General features: G+C 52.8%; 6 protein-coding genes across 6 annotated transcripts; 4 read left to right on the top strand and 2 right to left on the bottom strand.

Moving 5' to 3' along the window:
* Positions 1-1,157: 1,157 nt before the first annotated feature.
* J4E87_003949 (uncharacterized protein) lies at positions 1,158-3,727 on the top strand (the record flags this gene model as incomplete). Its single annotated transcript, XM_049375573.1, has 5 exons — positions 1,158-1,161; positions 1,208-1,524; positions 1,577-2,083; positions 2,173-3,549; positions 3,602-3,727. The coding sequence occupies 5 exons, from the start codon at positions 1,158-1,160 to the stop codon at positions 3,725-3,727; spliced, it is 2,331 nt and encodes a 776-aa protein (XP_049234558.1).
* Positions 3,728-3,978: 251 nt separating this feature from the next.
* J4E87_003948 (uncharacterized protein) lies at positions 3,979-4,422 on the bottom strand (the record flags this gene model as incomplete). Its single annotated transcript, XM_049375572.1, has 2 exons — positions 3,979-4,006; positions 4,073-4,422. The coding sequence occupies 2 exons, from the start codon at positions 4,420-4,422 to the stop codon at positions 3,979-3,981; spliced, it is 378 nt and encodes a 125-aa protein (XP_049234557.1).
* A 1,453-nt stretch (positions 4,423-5,875) lies between these two features.
* On the bottom strand, positions 5,876-6,344 carry J4E87_003947 (uncharacterized protein; the record flags this gene model as incomplete). Its single annotated transcript, XM_049375571.1, has 2 exons — positions 5,876-5,952; positions 6,008-6,344. 2 exons carry the CDS (start codon positions 6,342-6,344, stop codon positions 5,876-5,878), a joined length of 414 nt encoding a protein of 137 aa, XP_049234556.1.
* Positions 6,345-7,651: 1,307 nt separating this feature from the next.
* Positions 7,652-8,651, top strand: J4E87_003946 (uncharacterized protein; the record flags this gene model as incomplete). Its single annotated transcript, XM_049375570.1, has 4 exons — positions 7,652-7,793; positions 7,868-8,311; positions 8,366-8,512; positions 8,569-8,651. 4 exons carry the CDS (start codon positions 7,652-7,654, stop codon positions 8,649-8,651), a joined length of 816 nt encoding a protein of 271 aa, XP_049234555.1.
* Positions 8,652-13,147: 4,496 nt separating this feature from the next.
* On the top strand, positions 13,148-17,990 carry J4E87_003945 (uncharacterized protein; the record flags this gene model as incomplete). The annotated part of the gene is made up of 3 exons (XM_049375569.1): positions 13,148-15,851; positions 15,900-17,632; positions 17,682-17,990. 3 exons carry the CDS (start codon positions 13,148-13,150, stop codon positions 17,988-17,990), a joined length of 4,746 nt encoding a protein of 1,581 aa, XP_049234554.1.
* A 2,493-nt stretch (positions 17,991-20,483) lies between these two features.
* MCA1 (Ca(2+)-dependent cysteine protease) lies at positions 20,484-22,085 on the top strand (the record flags this gene model as incomplete). The annotated part of the gene is made up of 6 exons (XM_049375568.1): positions 20,484-20,611; positions 20,660-20,756; positions 20,816-21,281; positions 21,334-21,772; positions 21,836-22,005; positions 22,060-22,085. 6 exons carry the CDS (start codon positions 20,484-20,486, stop codon positions 22,083-22,085), a joined length of 1,326 nt encoding a protein of 441 aa, XP_049234553.1.
* Between the last annotated feature and the right edge of the window lie 388 nt (positions 22,086-22,473).

Raw genomic sequence — 22,473 nt, 5'->3', positions numbered from 1 at the left:
ACCAGGCGTTACGCGTTCGCGTCAGAGCCGTGTCCTACATATCTTCGACGCCTGAAGAGAAACCGGAATAACCCACCAGGCATCGCATCGCTCCGTGCTTTGTTCCAGGCCTATCATGTACTGATGGTGCGATGATTCTCGCGTCTGAGTAGTCTTGATATGTACATAGGTAGCGAGACGGATCCAGTCGACTGCATTAGCTTCACCCCAGGGCTGCATCCAGGAACGTCGCAGCTACGGTCGAGGCTATCTTCAGCATTTGGAAAAGGGTCAGTCTCCCCCTGATTTAGTGAGCGGTTTCTCGCCAACTATGAAGCCATGCTACCAAGCCACATGTCACAATCAGGCGTTGTGTTCAGGCCAGAGGCATCTGAATGTGTCGCCATGTGCCGATATTAGTACTTGCTAGACTCCGAGGAACGAATTGTCGCGCAAAAGCCTCTGCTTCTTCTCTACAGTCATGTAAGATAGGTTTGGCCAGACAATGACTAGGGTAATGACGCTGACAAAGACTGATCCGCCGTAGTCGATGCATCACGGAAGCGCTAAAGCGGGGCGGGCACCTGGGCAGTCCTGCTAGGTCGTAAGCAAGCAGCCACCACGTTTCCTTCCAAAAGTCGTGGAGACGTCTTGAGTTCATGCAAGCAGGGCATCAACTTCATGTGCACGTCCTCTGACGAAACTTGGCACGAAACGTAGCTTGGTATCTACGTGGCTGGCGTCTTACGCCTGAACCATCCTAAACTTCCGAAGCATACCTACCTAGGTAGGTACCATTCCGGAGTCCAGCATCCCTAAAATCCCAATAAAGTGGAGACCGGGGAAGTGAGTAACGTATTGCATGCCCTGTTCGATCCTTCATGTACCGTGTCGCTAATCGCTGCGCAGAGACACTGCATCGGATCTTACGTCCGTAAGGGTTCAGGCTTTCCATTACCAAGCTTCAACAGCATCTCAGTCATGTCGAGCCCATCATTGTCGAACCAGAACGGGTCTCAAGCTTCCCCACCAGTTGAAGCCGATAAGAGGACACAGCAGCCTGCACCGCGCGTTCGCCGCAGGAATCGACTCATTACTTCTTGTCTCGAATGTCGCCGGCGGAAGTTGAAGTGCGACAAAGGCCACCCATGTACACATTGCACCAAAAACACGCGACAATGCGTTTTCATTGCCTCCGGACTTGATGCAAATGCTCAGGCAAAGCTAGCCGAGGTTAAAGAGCAGATGGGTCGTTTGGAGAGGAGCCTTGAAGAAGATGTTGCGCGCAAGACAGAAATAAACTTGAGAAATACTGCAAGCTTTTCTAGGGTTGGTACACTCCCTGGTCAGGAACAGTCAAGCGACCAAGAAGACGACGAGGACACTAAGGATCTCCGGCCGACACATCTCGTTACTGAAGATGCAGCTTACTATGAGCCTGACGACGATGTCAACGACGACATGGTCGATCTGGGCTTTCGAATGGGCAGAGTTCGCATCACAGAACGCATTGGGGGACTTGTTCGTCCAAGACTCTCAGATGAAGTGAGTCTCCACGTGTTTAGCATGTCGGATCAAACTGACACCTTCCTCGTAGCTTGCTACAACACTCAAAGAGTTACCAGATCGCGAAACTCCGTCTCTGTCTGCCATCGAAGAAGACGCCGTAAATTGGTTAGCACCCACACAAGACTATGTTGCTCCATCTTCAAACTTTGTGTTGGCGTCCGGAATAGACCAAACCGCTCTTGAGTCCCATCTGCCTGCTCGGGTAGTGGTTGATAAACTACTCTCTCAGTATTGGGTTGCGGTGCATACCATAGCCCGGACCGTACACCGCCCTTCATTCGAGCGACAGTATCAGAACTTCTGGATCAGAGTCAACATGGGCATGGAGCCTCGCGCATCTTTCCAAGCAGTGCTCTTTGCGGCTTTGCTAAACTCAGTCGTTTCAATGACCGATGACATGGTGCAAGTCGAGTTTGGTGTTGAAAAGCAAACCATGATAGACAGCTTCAGGGAAGGGACGGAGGCAGCGCTTGCGCGAGCCAACTTCCTACGCACTACAAAACTGGAGACAATTCAGGCTTTCGTGATGTACCTCGTAAGTCTGCCGTCCTAAAGCGCGTACACGACAATTTACCCTAGTCGTGACCGTTGACTTCACCAGACTTTGCTAATAACTTCCTATAGATTCCGCTATGTCGCAACGAAGTATCTCGCGCCCACTCTGCACTAACTGGGTCACTTATTCGCTTGGCTGAATGTATGGGTTTGCACCGGGACCCGACGACCTACAGCTCCTCGCCGGTTGAAATCCAAGTACGGCGCCTCATATGGTACCAAATATGTTTCCTGGATCTACGTACTTGCGAAGCTGTTGGCCCACGTCCGCAAATCCGGCTCGACGACTATGACACTCGCTTTCCGCTGAACATTGACGATGTTGATCTCGACCGTGCTGAGCGTGGTGAGGGCGGGATAGACGTCAGTAAAGATCGCAATCACTTCACCGACATGACTATCAGCCTCATGCGATTTGAAGGATACGAGATGCATCGCTTCCTTTGGACCGAGCGTCCAAAATTGGATCGCAAACGCGCTGACGGGAAGAGCGAAGTCACAATCACTTCGCTTCTGTCGCGTGTTCAGTCATTCCAAGCGGCTATGGAAAAGAAGTATCTCCCCATGCTGTCCAAGACAGAGCTATTACACGTTCTAGCGTCGGAGCTATACGGCATCGTCTCGAACCGCTTGTATATTTCCATCTTACAGAAGTACATTACTTCTGCTCGCAGCCGAATGCCGGAGCGATTACGACAATTGACACTAAGCGCAGCGACCATGATTCTGGAACATGGCATGGCAATCGAGCAGCATCCAGTGCTATCCTCCTGGGCATGGATCGTCGGTGCTCTCCATCAACACCACTGCGCGCTTCTTCTCGTAAGCGAGATTTACGTAGCAAACCCGGAACCAGCAATGGAGCAGCGAATATGGAAATGTCTAGACTACTCGTTCAATCTGCCCACTGGACTATCCAACGTTGAGAAAACGAGAATGGTTTTGGAAGAGCTCGTCGGCAAGACGAAAGCCTACTCTGCCTTGAAAAGAGTTCGTGTTCCTGCCGACATGCCGCAAGCAGGCCTGGAGCCTCGACAACGCGTACAGAGGAAGGAGGGTGGACTTGATGGAAGCACGCAGTCGGAGCCGAGTACTTCTGGTCCACTTTCGCATTTACTGAACGGCAACGCAAACCTGCAAAATCTCGTACCGCCTTCGCCATCACCACCACAGACTTCTCGGGTTCAGTCCACGTTAGTACCCAGGCTCAACACGTTTCCTGGTGCTATGCCGACTGTAGACTGGGGTACCATCGACATGCCAGCGACAGTATCTGTTGCAACCTACGACGTCATTCCTGGGAATAGTCCAGGCAATCTGATGCCGACCACCGCACAGCAAGGTGAAAGTAGTAATAGTAGCCCGAACTCTACCATGTACGAGGGTGGAATGGCAGCTGGTTCTAACGGTAACACTGCGATGGACGCTATCAACGACATCGATTGGGTAAGTAACACTCTCGCCCCACCACACACTGGCATTGCTAACCATGATGTAGAATGATATCGAGGAGATGTTCGGTGATGCTGAGATGGGGGCGGGCAATATGCTTATCCCGCCTTTCGCATTTCCGTCCTTCTCAGCTTCGAATCTGCAGTGGCCGGCTTCGGGTCGAATGCAGTAACCTCATCTGGTATCATAAGCACCAATATCAACTCCATTGTCGTATCACGCATTACTCCATAAATCATTGGTGACAGCTCGTCATACCCGTTTCAGTGTTCAGTGGTGGTTTGCTGTTGCACGAAGGATTTGGTACGTTGTATTCAGCACCAACTACATATCCTTTCACACACGACCACAATCATTCCTCCATCCTTCGTTCCATACCAATTGTAACTTCTCAGTCGCTTTTGATCCCACGAGCTGATATACTCAGCACCGGCCCGCGTTAGGGTCAGACCTACAATTAGACGTTGTTAGCTGTTTTCGTCCGTGCAAAGCTAACTGTGTGTATACAAAAACTTACCGGAAAAGCCAGTCAGCAGTAACTTTCTCGCCGCCGGCTTGGCAGCCATTAACCTCGTCGGTCAGTCGCTTAATGCAGTCTTCTTGTTTGAGGGTTAAGCCGCCTCGACCTTGCCAACCCACAGCGAAATCAAACTTGATGCCCGCGTACGGGCAATTGGCGCAAGCGTACTTGGTGTCGCCCTGATTGAAATGGCCTGCGAGCCTGCCGCTATTACAAAGGTCCCTGATAGCACCCCTAGCCGCGTCTTTGCAGGCTTCGGTGGCCCATTTCTGGCCGCTGTCGGGAAAGCAGCGGGCTATAGTGACGGTGGCCGAAGTCAAGATAACGAGGGGTATAGAGGTTTTCATTGTGAAAATCGTGATTGGAGAAGAGTCTGGATTGAATATTGTAGGGTGATGACCGGAGGCTTGACGGCGTTTGGAAGCTTGGCTCTTCTACGGGTCAATCGGTGAAGATTAGAACGAAAGTCGCTCTCTTTGAAGTGACTAGCTAAAACGGTCTGGGAAATGTGTTCCGTGCAATTGCTATATAGACTAACCTTAAATTAGCACAGGGTGGACAAAGCGCTCTGGAACGCGGAGTGACTCCACAATGTCGGAAAGCTTGGTGTGTCATCCTGCACGATAACGTCTTTCAGTGAGAGAAAATGATTCTATTCCATTGAAGTTAAGGTACCTGTGAGTTGTTTTATTGCGGCGGTTGTTCCGTCACACGTTGATGGGCGTTGACTACTTAATGAACTATCTAAATGAGGACGACTGACGATCCACTACTTCTAATCAGCTTCTCCAGCAGAAATAATTCTTTACAAAGGCCTCGTGTCAGAATCTTACATCAATCACAAGCACACCGCGCTCCCTGGATTCATTTGACAGTGCTGGCCCGGCTCTCCAACCTTACAACTCCCACCGGACGGACAACTTTGTAGCGTCCACACTCCACAATCTGCTTTCACCTGTCCGCCGTTGAACGGACATGCCTCCCTGATCGCTTTAAATGGTTCGGTACAAGCATTCTGAACATCTGGCTGAGACTTCCCTTTCTCCGTATACAATAGGTTGCAAAGCTCTGGGGCGTTCGCGTCCATGGTGAACGTTGCGTCGTAACGATTGTTGTTTTTGGGATCGCCATTTCCCCCTGAGTCGGCCCCGACTTGCGTCCACTCTGGTTCAGTGCCGGCACAGAACGTGCTGATTCGCTCATCAGTCATCACTATGGAGACGATTCGATCCGCATCGGTAGTCCCGTGGCTTGGGAAGCACTCTGGCGTTCCGACGTGAGGGTCGATAGGAGTTTGAGCAACTTTCGACGGTACTGGTGTGGGGGAGGGAGAAGATGATGCAGGAGCAGTGGGCGGGGGCGCGGTAGGGGCATCAGAAGAGGCTGAGGTGGTATCGGGAGAGGATTCCGATTTGGTATCGGGAGGGTCGTCTGGGAGTGAGCCGGAAGGTTCGATGCCCATGATCTGCTGGTAGTCAGGTAGTGGAGGGTCTCCAACGAGGGTCACTGTGGGCATAGGAGCTTCTGATGAAGACGAAGACGGAGATGACGATGTTGGGGTTGGACCATCAGTCGTAGTCGGACCATCAGTTGTAGTGACATCTGGGTTTCCACTTGGCTGTTCAGGATCACTATCGCTTCCAGGTGGTGTTGAAGGAGGTGTCGCTCCCGGTGGCAGAGGAACACCCCCGTTAGGCACTGCGTTCATTGTCAGCTTCGCTCGAGACAAGTATTTCACCCATGCTTACCCCATATAACTCCACCAGGCCCGATGATTAGAGGAATACAATGATCGCGCCACTAGAATCCGTCGTGGTCGTCGAGGCCGTCGTTGCTGTTGTTAAGGTCGTATATTCGGGAACAGTGGAGGGAACGAACTGCATTGTTTAGTCAGAAGAGGAATCAAAATACTGCTGTCTGCGGTTGACTCACGGTTAAAGTCATTAGACCTCCAGCCGAATCTGTCTCTGTAAGCACAGTCGACGTTGAAGATGGTGATAGGGTTGAAGACGGTGATGGGGTTAACGAAGGCGACAGGGTTGACGAAGGCGATGGGGTTGACGAAGGTGATGGGGTTGACGAAGGTGATGAGGTTGACGAAGGTGATGGGGTTGACGAAGGTGATGGGGTTGAAGATGGTGATGGGGTAGGAGACCCAGGGTCTTCTGGGCCTTGAATGCCATTCTCTGGAAAGACTATGTCGGCGATGGTGTAGATGAAGCCATTGAGCGACCAAACCCCGCCCCAATAGTTGTCGTTCTGGATGCATTGTTCGATGATGTTCGAGAAAGCTTCATTGCAATTCTCAATGGGCTTGGTGGCGTCTTCCCGTGTAACATTGAAAAGCATCGAGCGTGCATTGTAGGTAGCGATTTTGCTGTTCAGTGTGTTGTTAAGTGTATTGTTCAGTGGTGGGAATCCACCAGCACAGATGATGCCATTGGGGTCGTTCAGGGCGCCAGAAAGAAAGCTGGCGATGTCTGCGCCTGAGGGGTCCCCTTCTTTGCGGGGCTGGTTCGAGTCGCAATCTGCTCCGTTGACGAGGGAGATGTTTGAAACAAGGAAAGCAAATATCAATATGGTTCGGAATGTCCACATGATGGAGACAGCGTTGGCGATGTAGTTTTCGTGCAATGACAGTTTTGTAGATTTCTGGGCATCAATGAGTTTCGTTACGGTCTCCAGGCTTCCTCTGCTTGTAATCGCCAGTACATACCTTGATAGAATCCAAATAGCTTCTCTTTCTTATTGGTTTTGTGTGATCCTCACCGAGTGTATCTCAGTGGTTGCTTATAGCAGCTCAACAAAGCGAGGAGCATCGGGAAAGTTTATACCTAGGTATTCCAGTTTCTAAACTTTCAAGGCTGACTAGAATCACAGTGGGGTCTTGACTAATTTGACTTTGCGATTGAAACAAGTTTGGGGGCTGTAAGTCAACGTAAGCTGAGTGCGGCCCCCGGAGGTTTGGTTTTGGCCCCGGGGCTGCTGATACCTGGGTACAAATGGGTCCTGGATAATTTGACTATGCGATTATAATGGAGTTAGGGGCTGTAAGGTAACGTGAGCTGAGCGCAGCCACGGGGGGCGTAACTCAGGAATGCCACTCACGGGAGAGATGATACCTCATTGGGGGGGAATCTCAAACTTTCTGCCCCCATAGTCTTACTTCCGCGTCTCAAATACCTACTCCAGGAAAATATCTACAGGGCTGGATTAAGATTGTTTTCCGGTTTCTCAGCCGTGCGGACTAGCTTTGGGGCCCTTCTTACGCAACATCGTCACACCTGGGCAGATGCTTGCGAATAGATTTAGCATGCAATAGCCTTCATATATGATAGCATTTCTCTCTCCCTCTAAATCCGAGAACATGTTTTGTGGCAGTTGCTCTACAACTCCCCGTTCAGCATATCCTTTAGTTCTTGGGCGTTCATTTTATCCCCAATCGTCTCTCCCGAGGTCATCATGCGGTCTGAACTATTCTGTTTTCTCTTTATGAGCATCCAAGCAGTCCACGTTTCGGCATGGGCCCTGCATTCCAGTTGCAGTGGTGACACAGCAACTCGGGTGGAGAACACCATGAAAGTTGTGTTCGAAGTCCTGGATTACGCTTCAAAGCGGGCACAAAACACTCAATACATACAAACCGATGCGACACTTCTACAAGACCTTCTTGGAGCGCCAGATGAGCACGACCAAGAGACTCTGAATCTCGCACATAGTAAGTTTCCTTATTCTCCAGCCTTGCCCAGGTGCGCAAGGTGATCTGATACAATTTCTGACTTCGCCATGTAGCACAGTTCCAGGGTGCTATAGATACTACAGGACAGAGGCAACCGCCCGATCGAGGTGTCCTGATATTCTGCTCGGACGATCATCTCACATACCCGGAAGATGGCTTTCGGGGTGTGTATTTCGACAACGGCGATAACAGGCAAGCGCAGGTTCGTGCCAAACCTCCCGTCCCTGGTGCTACTGGACCTTGCAAGGGCAATCTTCGTGCCTTTGTTTACCCTTTCGGGTTTAAGGATGGATCACAGCCTGGCGGCACTGCCGTGGTTCTATGCTCGAATTGGGATGGAGGCGCAATTACATCAACCCAAAATGTCAAAGGCGAGATCGGCGATTGGCGAAAATCTGGAGACTTGAGGAAATACTCTCAGGGCATCGAAACAGTGGGACAATATCTGAGCTATATGATCATACACGAGTTGATGCACGTCGCAAATCTGCAGCAATGTAAGACTTCGCATCCAATTACATCTGGATATAGAGAACTAACAAATCCAATAGGTCCAGCGGCACTTCCAGACGGCAACATTGGAGAAGTGTATGGATACGAGAAGATCGCTGGTCATGCACCCGGCGCTACAGGTGGCAGTCCTCCTTCAGTAAACAACCGTCAACACAATGCCGATTCCTTTGCGTTCTTAGCATCTGGTATGCATCACTCTCTCAATTCATTTTCCAAGAGTAAATGCTAATTCTCAATGCAGCCTGGTATCTGAATCTGTATAAGTGGACGAACGGCGCAGCAGTCCTCACAAAGAAAGCCGAACGTCCGCCGAATGAGTTGTAGTTGAGAATGGTGTTGGTTTCGAGAGAAACTTCTAGAATCTCCAGTGTAGTTCTCAGCAACTTCTCTTTCGTATACTTCATTGACAGATAGGGTTGAGAGTTGAAAAGGAGTGTACTAGTCAACGTATGGACAGAGGTTGTTCAAGCTTTTGTTTCAAGAGATACCCAGGTAATCTTATTTCCTGTGATAACAAATCCAATGTCTGACCCCGAAATGACCTTACACTCCCGAGGTAGCCTCATTCGAGGATCTGGCGAACAGTCCTAGAGCCCACGTTCACGTCCGGTCGTGTATCTCACATATTCTTATCTCGTTGTAGGGTGCAGGCCTGTTCAGTCTTTTTGCGCTTCTTCGTACTCTAGGAGCAGGGGCACGACCAGCGTAAAATCTAAAACAAGTGCGCACAACTTGCACCCCTGCTCTTCGAACATCTCTCGGTCACTTGTAACAAACGTCACGTTGCACGCAAGCCACAGGGGCGATATACATCGGGCTTAGTAAGCTGAGAATAGACCTTGGAGTATAAGACCAGGCAGCCGCCCGCCATTTCTCCGACCATCGTCTACCAAACTTTACAGAACAACCAATACCACACAATGGCAACCCAATCAAGCGTTGAGGCGAACCCTAAGTCAACTACTATCGTAGACGCAATTGCTACCCCGCCGCTACCAAATTGGAAGGAGCTGCGCGACCTTCCCGCGCCTAGCGGCCCACTGCCCGAAGACGACGAAGATGACGAAGACGATGCGACAAGTAAAGAGGAGGCTTTGAAGCCGAAAGAAGTAAAAGAAGCCAAAGAAAGCGAGGAACGTGACAAAAGCGAGAAGTAAAACGATGTACGTATTATAGATGAGAAGCAAGGCAGTGTACATAACGACAACCTCGCGTAGGCTCTAGGATACGCACTCCTTTGTTTCCAGGGCGTCTGGTGGAAAACATGTTTCGAACGTGAAGAATGTTTCCAACGACTACCCCATATCGCTGGATATGCTATGGCTTCTGTAGTCAATGCCGTTTACAGAACAGAAGCTTACTAGATAAAGGGGGGTTAGTGTGCAGAATGGTGGTGTGGTGTTGCAGTGGTGGACTGGGTACGATATATATGCCACCACCTACTCACATAGCAAAGACGGAACAAAGGAATCTATCACCATTACTACCAAGAACTATAGAGTGACTTCTTCATCATTCTCACTGCATCTCTCATGCCTTGTTACAGCAAACTCGTATAACTTTACATGTACATAACTGACCACAGCACCCCACCACAACTCGCATCGCCTTACCTTAAATTAACAAACACCTGCAGAGATGTTCGGAAACACAGCCGCAAAGCTTCTCTACCTCCGCAACTCAATTCTGGATCAGCTTACGCTGGTAAACCCCTGGCCGGGAGGTAGACTGAGCGTAGTGACATACCCTAACATCGATGACACCTGGGACGTACGCGCTATAGTAGTCACATCGGACGAACCGTATGAAGCGAGGGTACTAGGGCATGTGAATGATAGCCGACGTGAGCTGACGGGGTTGCGGCAGATGCTACATTTGCTGCAAGAGGCTCAAAGACGAGAACATCAAGATACGGTAACAGGCGATATACTCATTGGTTCGGGTATTGGGAATGGACATATGGACGCGTCAAGAAGATGGTATAGGCGGAGGGGGCCTGCAAGACCGCTAAGAGGACAAGAGATGCCATTGGGGCACGCGCCGCATGGGATACGGCAACCTCGCGCCGAATGGGTGGACGACGCTCATTATCGTGAGGGTAATCGGGGCGAAGCTGTTCCGCCTCGGAGACGCGAAACGGATGAATGGACTACTGCTTCTGAGCAATATCAACGCGAACTAGAAGAGCAGGCTGCACAGTGGTACTAGGGGCTTGGACAGCGTCTTGTTTCACTTGTAGCTTATCTTGACAAAATGATGTATTTGGTCAAGACCCTCCATGGAAAGAATGCATAATCCTACATGTGACTGATGATCGGGAGCATTGCCGAGATGCGATTGGATCATGAGTGGCACAGGGATGACGGAGCGGTTTTGACTTCATGTGTGAGCGTTAGAGTCACATGTAAATGACGGGAGCCATATTGACGCGGTGGCTTGGCGTGACATATCGTAAAGTTTCTCGAAACACCGCACAAAGGCTGTAGTATGCCATAGTCTAGGCTTCGAAGCACTGGAAGCATATAGAGAAGTTATGCTTTCTTTGCAGCCTGCTCGGTACTTGCGTAAGGTTCAGCTCCTTTCTAGGGCTTATGGATTGGCGGTACGGAACGAGTCCCGGCGGTAGTGGAAGGTTCAAGTGCGGCAATCGCACAAGAAGTCAGATCTAGATCCGCGTCAGACAAACCCCTGCTGGGTATTCTTGTCTCGCAGCACGGAAGAGGTACGTTTGATGTTGCTCTTATCGCCACTGTGGGGAAGATAACGCGGGTAAAAGAGTTTCGAGATTGACCTCAAGATAGCGCATAGTGATGGCGCGTAGGACAAGAGGCTAAGATGGATGATTGTGGTTATTTCTGATACAAGTATTTGGAAGTGAGCGGCACTGTCAATCCCCCTTGCTGTTCGCACTATAAACTGCCAAGTATAGGGTTCGCGCTGCGGCGGCGCAGGTGTGCCGCTAGACGAAGAAGCACTCGCAACTTGACATGTGAAAGCCGTGGGTATTTTGTGCCAGATTTGTTGGTGGTGGCGCGAATACCAACGGGCGATCGTGGAGAGTATAGAGTTTCGGCTATCTAGGACAATGGCTTATCGTCGGGCCTTCCTCGAGTGTTTGAACACGGCGCGGCAAGGTTAGGTTGCGAAAAACAAGAGATCTGGTAGCAGGGGCTATTGAAAGTGAGTGATGATGCATGGCTGGGCAAGCGCGATAGGCGACTGAGGGGTGGCTCCGTATGCAGGTCCGGTCTTGGTATATTGGAACACTGCAGCGTGTATAGCCGGAGCGACAAAGGAAAGTGCGCATCCCGGGGTTGGTCACGCTACGTGTATAGAGTGCGCCTTCGACTCAAACTGCGGTTGCTGATTTCTGGATTACTCAAAGTATGAATGACATGACATGTTATCGGAGCGGGTGCCCAAGATCAGAAGGTCGCGATGTCAGGATCTCAGGCGGTGGAGGGTTGTGGAGGGGTGTTCCCTGTGTACGGAAGATTTCTGGTGACGCATCTGCGGGCTCGGAGATATGAGCACTAAGCGAGAATTGCAGTACAACGTGTCCATGAGGCAGTTGCGATGGCGGGTCTGGCAGCGACGTGTTAATACCAGCGTGGGCAGGAATAAGGTCGGGATGAGTTGGCGCTCGCGGATTCAGGGGGTGGTGAATGGTGCCGTTGGGCAAAAGCAAGTCCAGCAATGCATTTCTCCACCGGAGGGGTGGTGGACGAAGAGCAAGATATGCAGGAAAGCGGAGTTGTGGATTGCCCGCAGGAGGCGCGACCCGTGGTCTTACGCCGTGCAGCAGCCCCCGGGACTTGTACCTTTTTAATTGACGAGCCGAGCGTCCGTCTGCACAATTGCTGTTGGATAGTCACTGATAATTACTCCAGCCGCGTGCGGGCCTATCAACGCGCGCTGGAGCGACTTTGTGTCAGCTCGCTATGGGTATACCGAACGTTTTAAGAGGCAATGGGAACAGGAACAGGCCGGGGGTCACCCTATTGACGGAACCGCGTTAGTGAACAAGTGAACAGTGCTTGGGGTTCCTGATTTGCCGTGTGGCTGCAGGATGCCAATGGCTGGTGGTACACGGCAGCGTTTCATGGGCGCGACCAGGAGGCAGGCGCACACAGGGCTGGTCCGGGCGCGGGGACCAAGACGTGTTGACTCGCAGGCGCGACCGTGTTGGATGCTTCGGTCGTGGGCGTGCAGGGGTGCCACGACAAAGTTTGGGATGTCCTGCACCGGCATCTCAAAAGTTGCTAGCTGCCCTTCTCCTGCATTGGGGCACGCAGCCAGCAACGCTTCTCTGCCCCGAACGCGTCGTGCGACCGCGACGGCGTCTGCTGCCCTCCCTCCTGCCCTCCTGTCCTCAGATCATTGCCTGGGGACTGAGGCCTGCCCCCATATCTGGTGGAGATCCGCACCTAGTGCTCGCGCGTGGCTCCTCTTGGCCTCGTCCTGCAACACGACCACCATCGTCGTTTGGAACCCCTGAAGCCCCGCAACCCTCTCGTAAACTGAGTTTAGAGCCTCCGCCGCCTGCGCGTGTCATGCGAGAGCGACTGCGAGACGCCTTACCTCACCCCTAGCATCGTTCTGCCGCAAGCCGCTGGCTTCCCAGGCTGAGGAACGGCGCGCCCAAGCAGCATCGCGCCATTGACCACCTCCGTCACCTGTCCGTGCTGTCTGCAGTCACGGCACGCTGCTCAATTGCTCCTGCATAGCCCTCAGCGACCTGTCTGGGCTTTCCGGAGAATGCTCCTGCGCCCCAGTGTGGGAAGGTACTCGACGCTCACCCTCACACAGCGCCCATCACCATGGCGGATTACTCACAGCACGAGGGCCGTCCCTCCACGCCCACCGGCTCCTCGAGGACCTTCCGACCGAACGGGTCTATGCGAGCCCTCAACACCAACCCGCCCAAGCAGGAGACCTTCTTCGACGATGCCACCCCCGTAGACCGCTACAACGACTCCTCCAAGCACGATCCGCTCCGGGACTCGCACGACCTCTCCTTCGCCGAGGGGGGTAACGTGAGAGACTCAGTCGTCGACAACATGCTGCTCTCGCTCGACCAATTCTCCACGGGCAACCTGTTCGGCGGCAGCTCAGGGCCCCAATACAACAACTACGCCGAGGACGACTTCTTCCTCAGGGACAACTCGTACCGCCCGCCCGGCGCCCGCCATCGCGGCCACACCTACGCCTCGTCACGCTCCTCCGACTATGACCTCAACCCCGACGAGCACTCGCGATACACAGTCCACCACTCGCGCGCACGACGAAGCAACAGCAGCAACAACATCGGCTCGCCGATACACAGGAAGGGAAGCACGCGGGACATGTACACGGGCCGGCAAGGCACCGGCCAGTATGGCCAGCTCCCACAGGCGGGCCATCTGAGAGGCGGCAATAAGAAGGGCAGCATGGGCAGCGGCTCCTCGAGCATGGACTTTGGCCAGTCTGGCATTTTGGGCAACCAGCGTCTTGGATTTGGGAAGCGCTCAGCGAGTTTCGACCATAGCAATGCAAGCGACCGGGGTAGAGTCTCACCTCTCAGAGTTGAATCTGTCTTGGACCGTGGCAGGGTTGCCTATCAAAACTATCCCGATGAATACGATGCCGCTCCCGAGCCCACCATCCCGGCTGGCCCTCGAAGGGTTCAGGAACCACCGCAATCTCCCCTCGCTCTACCTCCCCAACCAGCCTTCGCCGCGCCACAAGGACCGAGACCTGGCCGGAGAGGCAGCGTGCGTTCCAACACAAGCTACAGAACGCTGCGCAAGAACAAGAGCCAGCCTGGACCAAGCATGAGAGCCCAGGCGCAGGAGTTTGTCAACGCCAGCACCTTGCGGGAGTTGCCTCCTGTGCCATCGTGGCATGACCCGTCCGCTCCCTCACCGTCTGTGGCCGCGAGAAGTCCCCTGTTCCCTGTGCAAACCCCAGCCGCGCCCAAGCCTGGCTTCTTCCGACGCGTCTTTGGCGGAGGCTCCTCCAAAGCTTCATCACCCCTCCCAACCCCCACAGGCCTACCGACGTTGTCGCAAGAAGCTTCAACACCCGTCTCTACCAAGCCACAGACGGCTGATGTCAACTCCATGTACTCTGCTGCACGACCCCGCACCACCCCGAACAACAGCAGTCACATTGCTACGCAAATAAAATCGTTGCCAAAAGCCCCCCAAACCGCCAATTCTTCGCATGGAGATGGCCAGGCATTGCAGCCCCCCACATTGGGCAAGAAGCCATCATCCTTCTTCCGCCGTCGGAAGAAGTCGATATCCGAAAACACAAAACCTCCAGTTGCCGCTCTCGAGATCCCTCAACCAAACAGACCGGTCCTTCCGCCACAACCCAGCCCCGGAGTTAGTAGTCTGCGCCAAGTGATGAACCCCTATTTGAACGATGCAGGGCGCGCCGTTGAGAGACCCGTCGACGCGCGAGATGAGCAGTCGGGCGACGCTTCCACGAATGGATTCTCACCAAACTATAAACCACACAAAGATGCAACAGTCCGCACGATCAAGCCGACTTCGCGTGGGGATGACCAGACACCCCCTGCTTCACGAGGAGGGAAACTGAAGGTTTCTGAGACGAACAACACAGGCAGTCCGAAGTTGAAGTTGAAATTGAAACACGCAAAATCCGTTGCCCAAAATCAGCAAGAAGACACTTTCCTTGCGGATAGCAGCGGCAATGAGGATCGCAGTGGTCGTGCAACACCAACGGGAGAATACAGTGGTACCGAAGAAGCACGGAGGCCAAGCACAGGACCCACTCCCTCATCACTCAGACAATCTGATGGAAAAAGCAACCGCAAGCCATCTGGCGATCACCGGGCTGAGCTTCTGTCACCTCTCAACAACCCAACCTCTAGGAGCGGGTCAGTGTCACAATCTGCTTCGGAGGTCGAAGACGAAGGTTGGGTCATCACCGAATCAACCGACAAGGTACATCTTACCAACGGCAAGAGCCCGGCGGCGAAGCGTGTGTGGCTCGACACCACTCTACCAGACACGCTTGGCGACACTTCTGACGATTTCAAGCTACCCTTGGAAGGCGCGCGATCGTCCCAGCAGTCACTCGACAAGGTTTCGCCAGACGCCAACACTCCAACTTCACCTAATGACGTTTTCCACTCTGCTACGAGCCTGCCTATCGTGCAAGTTGAAAGTCGCGAATCTGACACCATGCCCGCCATTGTCGAGGACCGATCGATGCATAGCGAGCCTACCGATGCTGAGCGCGAACGCGCATTCCAGATCTACAGCGGTGATGATTCCTCCAGTCTGAAGGCTCAAGCAGCCGCCCTGCTGGGAGATGTCACCCTGTCCAGCACACGCATGCGAAAGGCCTTCATGGACCTCTTTGACTGGACAGGCATGAATATCCTCGCCGCCATGCGTGACCTTTGTGGCAAGATCATTCTCAAGGCCGAGACGCAGCAGGTTGATCGCATCCTCATGAGTCTTTCGGAGCGTTGGTGTGAATGTAACAGCAGCCATGGCTTCAAGGCAGTCGGTAAGTGTTCACTTCGACGAGACAATATAGTAAGCTAATCCACTGCAGATGTTGTGCATACGATTTGCTATTCCATCCTGCTCCTCAACACAGACCTTCACTTGGCCGACATCGAGTCGAGAATGACACGCAGTCAGTTCGTCCGCAACACGCTCCCGACCGTCACCCGCGTATGTCAAGATTCGGTCAAGGCTGCAGGAGAGGAGACACTGAAGCCGCAACACGCCCACTTCCGAAGACCCTCTCTCCCGTGGAACGACAAATCAGAACCCAACTCTCCAGGCGCCGAAGCCACCACATTTCCAGCGGACGAGGAAGAGCCTGTGGAGGCTAGGAAAACCCGCAGTCGTCTCTCGATTCGCCCTCCTGCTAGGAGTGGCTCAGAGGGTCTGCTCTCCTTTGACTCTGCCGTGTCAGAATCCAACACCCTCGTCAATTCACCATACAATGGCCCCATGCGTGGATGGGAGTTCCAGATCGAAACTGTGCTCAAAGAGTTCTACGATTCCATCCGCAAGCAACGCTTGCCTCTCCACGGATCTTCTGAACCTGTTGTACATCACCAGCCTTCATCTAACAATCTCTCCGTTAGCAACATGCTACGACGCACTCCCAGTGTGCTGAGCAAAGCACCTTCGGACAATACCAGCTACCGTGGTCGGTCACAGAACGACTTCCGAAACGTGGGAAGTCGTTGGGCTTCTAAGAACCGCTCAAAGCAAAGACTGTATCCTTCGTCTACTGTAGCATCAAGTCGTACCAGCCTGGACGACGGATCAGTGTGGAGCCCTGCTGGATCCAGCTCTTGGAGTCGCTACTCTTACGGCAAGACGGGCACATCAATGTCGGTCGACTCTCTTGGCTCGCACTTCGCAACTGGCGACTATCAACAGGCCATCGGCTTTGCCAATGCTCTCAGTCAAGCTATCATTCGCGAGGAAGGCATGACTATTGCCAGCGACGAAGAATTCTCCCGCGTCGCCCCCCTGTTGGAAGACGAGACGCTCGAGCTTGTTGGAGCACCCTGGGCCAAGGAAGGTATTCTCAAGCATAAGCGACACCTTGATTCGGTGGATAGGAAAGCAAAGGATCGAGCTTGGAATGAGTGCTTCGCTGTTGTTGAGAAGGGCTGCATGCGTCTGTTCTCTTTCAGCATGAACTCCAAGTCGGTTCGACAGAAGAGCAAACTGCGGCCGTCTGTGGGCGGTGTTGTAGGAGGCGGCAACTGGATGGACAATGCGGAAGCCCTGGACAGTTTCCCACTTCGACAGACAATCGCCAGCGCTCTACCTCCCCCAGGATACTCGAAGACAAGGCCTCACGTGTTCGCGCTGTCGCTGCCTACAGGTGCTGTCCATCTCTTCCAGGTCGGTACACCAGACATTTGCCGAGAGTTCGTGTGCACCGTCAACTACTGGTCCGCTCGTCTCTCGAAAGAGCCTCTAATGGGTGGAGTCAGCAGCATGGAATATGGTTGGGGCGAGAACGTCATCAACCCAGCTCTGATCCGACAAGACAGCGCACCATCTGTACAAGGCCACATGCCCCGTCCCAGTGTCACAAGCTCCCTTCGTAGTTCGATGGACCATGCCACCGGCACGCCCAAGGCCAGACTTCCCGGCGACAAGGTGACCCTATCTGACTGGAGCCCACCGGCGTCCAGCATGATGGCTAGTACCCTGATGGAAGTGGACCAGCTCAGGGCCCTTACCGACTATGTTAAGAACATTGAGAACGAGCTCTCGCACCACAACGAACTGAGAGCGCCGTTACTCATTGCCGTAAGAATCATCTCTCGACTATACATGAACGTCACTAACATATTCTTAGTTCTCCCCTCGCCACCCTAATGCACAGAAGGCCATGGCCAACTGGGAGCGCAAATCGCAGTACCTCCTTCGTGAGATTGTCAAGTTCCGCACCTATATCGACACTCTGGCAACTGCGCAAGCGCAGAAGCAAAAGATCTATGCTGAGCGCGAAGCTCGTGAACAGCAAGAGCTCGAAGAGGCAGAGAAGGAAGCAGAAGCCAGTGCGAAGAACACTGAAGATGATGGTGCGATCCAAGCTTCCGAGCCTGCTCCATCCAAGACCATCTTGAATCCTGCTCTACCAGCAGCTTTCCTTTTACATCCATGATCGCCAATTTTTTATTTTGGCGTACACTGACGATTGATTTCTTTGTTACGAATAGTTACCCCCTTAAAGCGCACGATACGGCGTTTGCGTCTGCTTCATTCGTCGAAACCGAGCCTAAGACAGCGTCCGCACTCGGTAGCTTGACGCACTGTTATACCTATTGTAATCTGTACGAAGTTCTCACGTTTGGCGTCTCCAGCAATTTCCTCGGTTTTTTCTTTCTCGTCCCTTCTTCTTTCGAACGAACACGTACGACCACCCCAAGAGTCTTTTGAATCGGACTTCACTCCGTACGATTATATTCGCATCTAGTCATTATCAAGCTCGGGAAGATTGATGATCTATATGGTTACTTTGGGACGGAGCTCGCTCTGCATTATTTCATCCTTAGACTGGGCGGGAGAGCACGATGAAGAAGCAATTGTTCGAATATTATACCCCATGTTCTCGAATAGCATACTTTGAACCCTATTCCCATAACACTCGTGACATCACCGTGCGCATCTATTCCTGGTGCATCGCCGTTACGTGCATGATACCTGGGAGAAGACGCACACTTCGTTCATCGCACAGCTTGCATGAGCATGTCGTTACATCACCTTCAGCTGCATGCACACCGCAGCCCTAAACTACTCATAAGGCTACGATAGCTCAATTTACCACAGCCTACCAGTTAATGTAACCCCACAGCCACCACCAAGACCTCTATGATGCCATTCGAAGAAGCCCATTGCGCCCACTGCTCACCACCACTGCAGCTAGAAACTCCAGCGCGCTGTGAAACTCGAGCAGCGTTGCGCCTAACGCATACACCGGCCCTCCTTCCCTTCCAATCATCGTGGATCGTGGACCAATTACCATCGGCCCTCACTGTCGGCGTGCAGTGTCCTGCGCAAGCCACAGGAAGGGCTAGACCTTCTTAGCGCCAGCCTCTACAAGCAGCGCCGCTCTGATGTAAGGACCGAATTGGACAGAAGGATGCCAGAAAGGTTTCTTGCAGATGCGTACAGTGCATCAAGGTGGGATCGCGTAGAGGGCTATGGGTCGGATTGGGAAGCGCCGAAGACAAGGTGTTAGGTATGTAGCCAAGTGATCTCGTACACCCTTCGCGTTGCACGCCCCATTCGGTAGGGTGCATGGTGCCGTCTTTTTGATCTGGCTGGGGACGATACAGGGCTGAAAGAAAGACTTGGATGAATAGGGAATGGGAAAGGGCCGTTTGATCTCAAAGCGGGTTGGGGTTTTGCTTTCAATGGATGGGGGTCTACGTTTGATAGGAAAGCTATGTGTAAACATATTTGCGAACGTTAACCTAAACTGAAAAAGTAAAAGCAACAACACATAAACCGCCGAAAGCATCGCAAACTCTCTCTCTCTCTCTCTCTAAAGCACACGCTGTAGAACAGCGTTAGACCAGTCCAGCTCTCAGGAAACAGATCTGCACCTAGTTGGACCCCGGTCCTGGGGATCGTCGGTGTTGCCGTCTCGCGTACGAGACCGGACGAGCTAACTAGCCTTGTACCTCGCCGGCATCGTGGCATCCCACACGCCCCCATGTCACAAATTGCGGAAAGCAGACGGGAAGAAGACGGGCAGATTGAGCGTGCCGGGCGATTAGACGAATGAGAGGGCAGAAGCGACGGGAGACTCGGCACTGGGGTCTCGTCTTGCATAGGAGGAGACACGTAGGTAGTTGTGGAAATGAGATGGACGAAATGTCTTGGAGGAGGCATGTAGCGCGTATTACCCAATTGATGTAGCAAACGTAGGATGGACCATGACGGACAAGCGTCTGCGTTGTAGTCGCCGTTGCACAGTGTTTCTAGCGCATGAGTAGCTCGACTGCGGACGCAATGCCGAAGGACGATGCATGTACAACAGTAGGCTGCTACAGTAGGTTTGCATAGCGGCATGCAAGTCGCATCGTAGACCACGAGGAAACATGGGCACAAACCATGCGCCATGCGCCTTCGACCCGCCATCCAGACTCTCTTGACAGGCGTTTCCGTTTTTCTTTTATCTCCGCAACGGCCCATTCCCATCCGGTAGCCCCCTGAATTGACTCGATTTCCTATTTCTCCAGGGGATCGTCACTCATCTTGCCTATTCTCGTGGTTTGCTCTTCTAGATTCAGACGTCTGGACTGTGAGGTTAGAAAGTTGGCCCACGAGTTTCGGAGCTTAGCTCCATAGCTTTGTCAAAGCTCAGCCCTAGCCATCCTTGCCAGACCCCGCGCTACTACCACATCTCTCGACGTTACCGACGCACCGTCAGCCGCACTCTATAACGGGACCGACTACAGCTTTCTTCGTGCACCCTACGACATTTTATTCCTTCACCTCGACACTTGCGCCACGATTCCTATTTGAAGCATTGAAGAGCGCGCTCGCAGACGGCGATCTGGGCATCATCATCCACGGCTATCCGGCATCTCTGCCAGTACGCGCGGACACTTGACGAAACCTCGACAGCAACCGCACATCGCAACTCGACATGTCCTACTATCCTGGCCAGCAATACCACGGTGGCGGTGGCTACGGCGCGCCGCCGCCGCCTCAGAATAACTATGGTGCTCCACCTCCCCAAGGATACCCTCCTCCACAGCAACAATACGGCGCTCCGTGAGTAGACAATGACGTGCAAAGCTTGATCGGTGCTGACGAACCCAGACCTCCACAACAATACGGATACCAGAGCCCACAACCGCCCTTCAACAACAACTACGGCCAACCTACGCCGCCGCCTCAACAGTATGGATACAATCAGGTATGCACATGGCATGCTGAGAAGCAACCGCTCGCGGAATTGATGGCTGACATGCTTAGGGCCCGCCACCACCACAGCAGTACGGCAACTATGGACCGCCACTTCCGCAACAACCACAACAGCCTCCTCGTCCAGGCATGATGCCCACAGCTGGCAGCAACCAATGGACACACGGAAACCACAACGCTCCTCCACCCCCACCATCCGGCGCACAGAACTTCGGTCACGGCGCCCCCAATGGCTACTCGTTCCAATACTCAGCGTGTAACGGTCGGCGGAAAGCGCTGCTTATTGGGATCAACTACTTCGGCCAACGAGGTCAGCTTCGTGGTTGCATCAACGACGTGAAGAACATGAGCACCTACTTGAACGAGTTCTTTGGCTATAAGAGGGAGGACATGGTCACTTTGACCGACGACCAGCAGAACCCCATGAGCCAGCCGACCAAGGCGAATATTCTACGGGCGATGCACTGGCTGGTCAAGGACGCAAGACCAAACGACTCGTTGTTCTTCCACTACTCAGGTGCGTCGTCCCTCATACACAAGCATACTGTCAGGCAACTAACTTGAACCAGGGCACGGTGGCCAGACCAAAGACCTCGACGGGGACGAAGACGATGGCTACGACGAGGTAGTCTACCCAGTTGACTTCCGCACCGCCGGCCACATTGTCGACGACGAGATGCACCGTATCATGGTCGCACCCCTCCAGCCCGGTGTGCGATTAACCGCCATTTTCGATTCCTGCCACTCCGGCTCCGCCCTCGATCTGCCTTACATCTATTCCACCCAGGGTGTGCTCAAGGAACCCAACCTGGCGAAGGAGGCTGGTCAGGGTTTACTGGGTATTGTGTCGAGTTACGCACGCGGCGATATCGGCAGCATGATTGGCGGTGCCACAAGTCTGTTTAAGAAGGCGATCAATGGCGACGAAGTGTACAAGAAGAACTTGCGAACAAAGACTAGCCCTGCGGATGTGATCATGTGGAGTGGATCCAAGGACACACAGACCTCGTAAGTTTTCTACCGACTGATTCTGGACTTGACATGGACAATACTAATACGGGTGAACAACAGGGCCGACGCAAGTATTGGTGGTGAAGCTACCGGAGCCATGTCTTGGGCTTTCATCTCTTCGCTGCGCAAGAACCCGAATCAGAGCTATGTACAACTGCTCAACAGTATTCGTGATGAGCTGGAAGGCAAATATCAACAGAAGCCTCAGCTGAGCTGCAGCCATCCGTTGAGTAAGCCTTTTCTCTACCTTGCTGTCAGCACGGACGACAAGCTAACTGGAGTAGATACGGACCTGTTGTACGTTATGTAGACGTATAGTTGTGGAACGAAGAAGAATTGTTGTAAGATGATATGGGCTAGGGTCCGGTATTTGCATACAGGGGCCTTTGGACTGAACGAATGGATGATACCATGACACATACATCCTTGGATAAGGAAAGCGTGGTTGCTACCAAAACGGATGACTGACGATTGTGTATACGAGTTCCTCTGTATATACTTGGGCACGCGACACGACGGTAGTGTGTCAACCAGCACATGCTGTAGCTATTGGAGAGTCCGACTGGAGTAAAAGAAGTCGTTATTCACTATCAAGGGGTATCGAACTTTGTTGTCTATCGCGTCCGTCGACGTATATCCCTACTGTAGCACCACTGCTATCCACTATCATCGTTAACCATGATGAATCCTTCCATCCG

Source organism: Alternaria ethzedia, assembly GCF_023757985.1.
Source record: "Alternaria ethzedia strain BMP 0044 chromosome Unknown scaffold_7, whole genome shotgun sequence".
Lineage (NCBI taxonomy): Eukaryota > Fungi > Ascomycota > Dothideomycetes > Pleosporales > Pleosporaceae > Alternaria > Alternaria ethzedia.
Note: the sequence above shows the minus strand (reverse complement) of the source record. Positions and strands in the feature narration are given on the sequence as shown.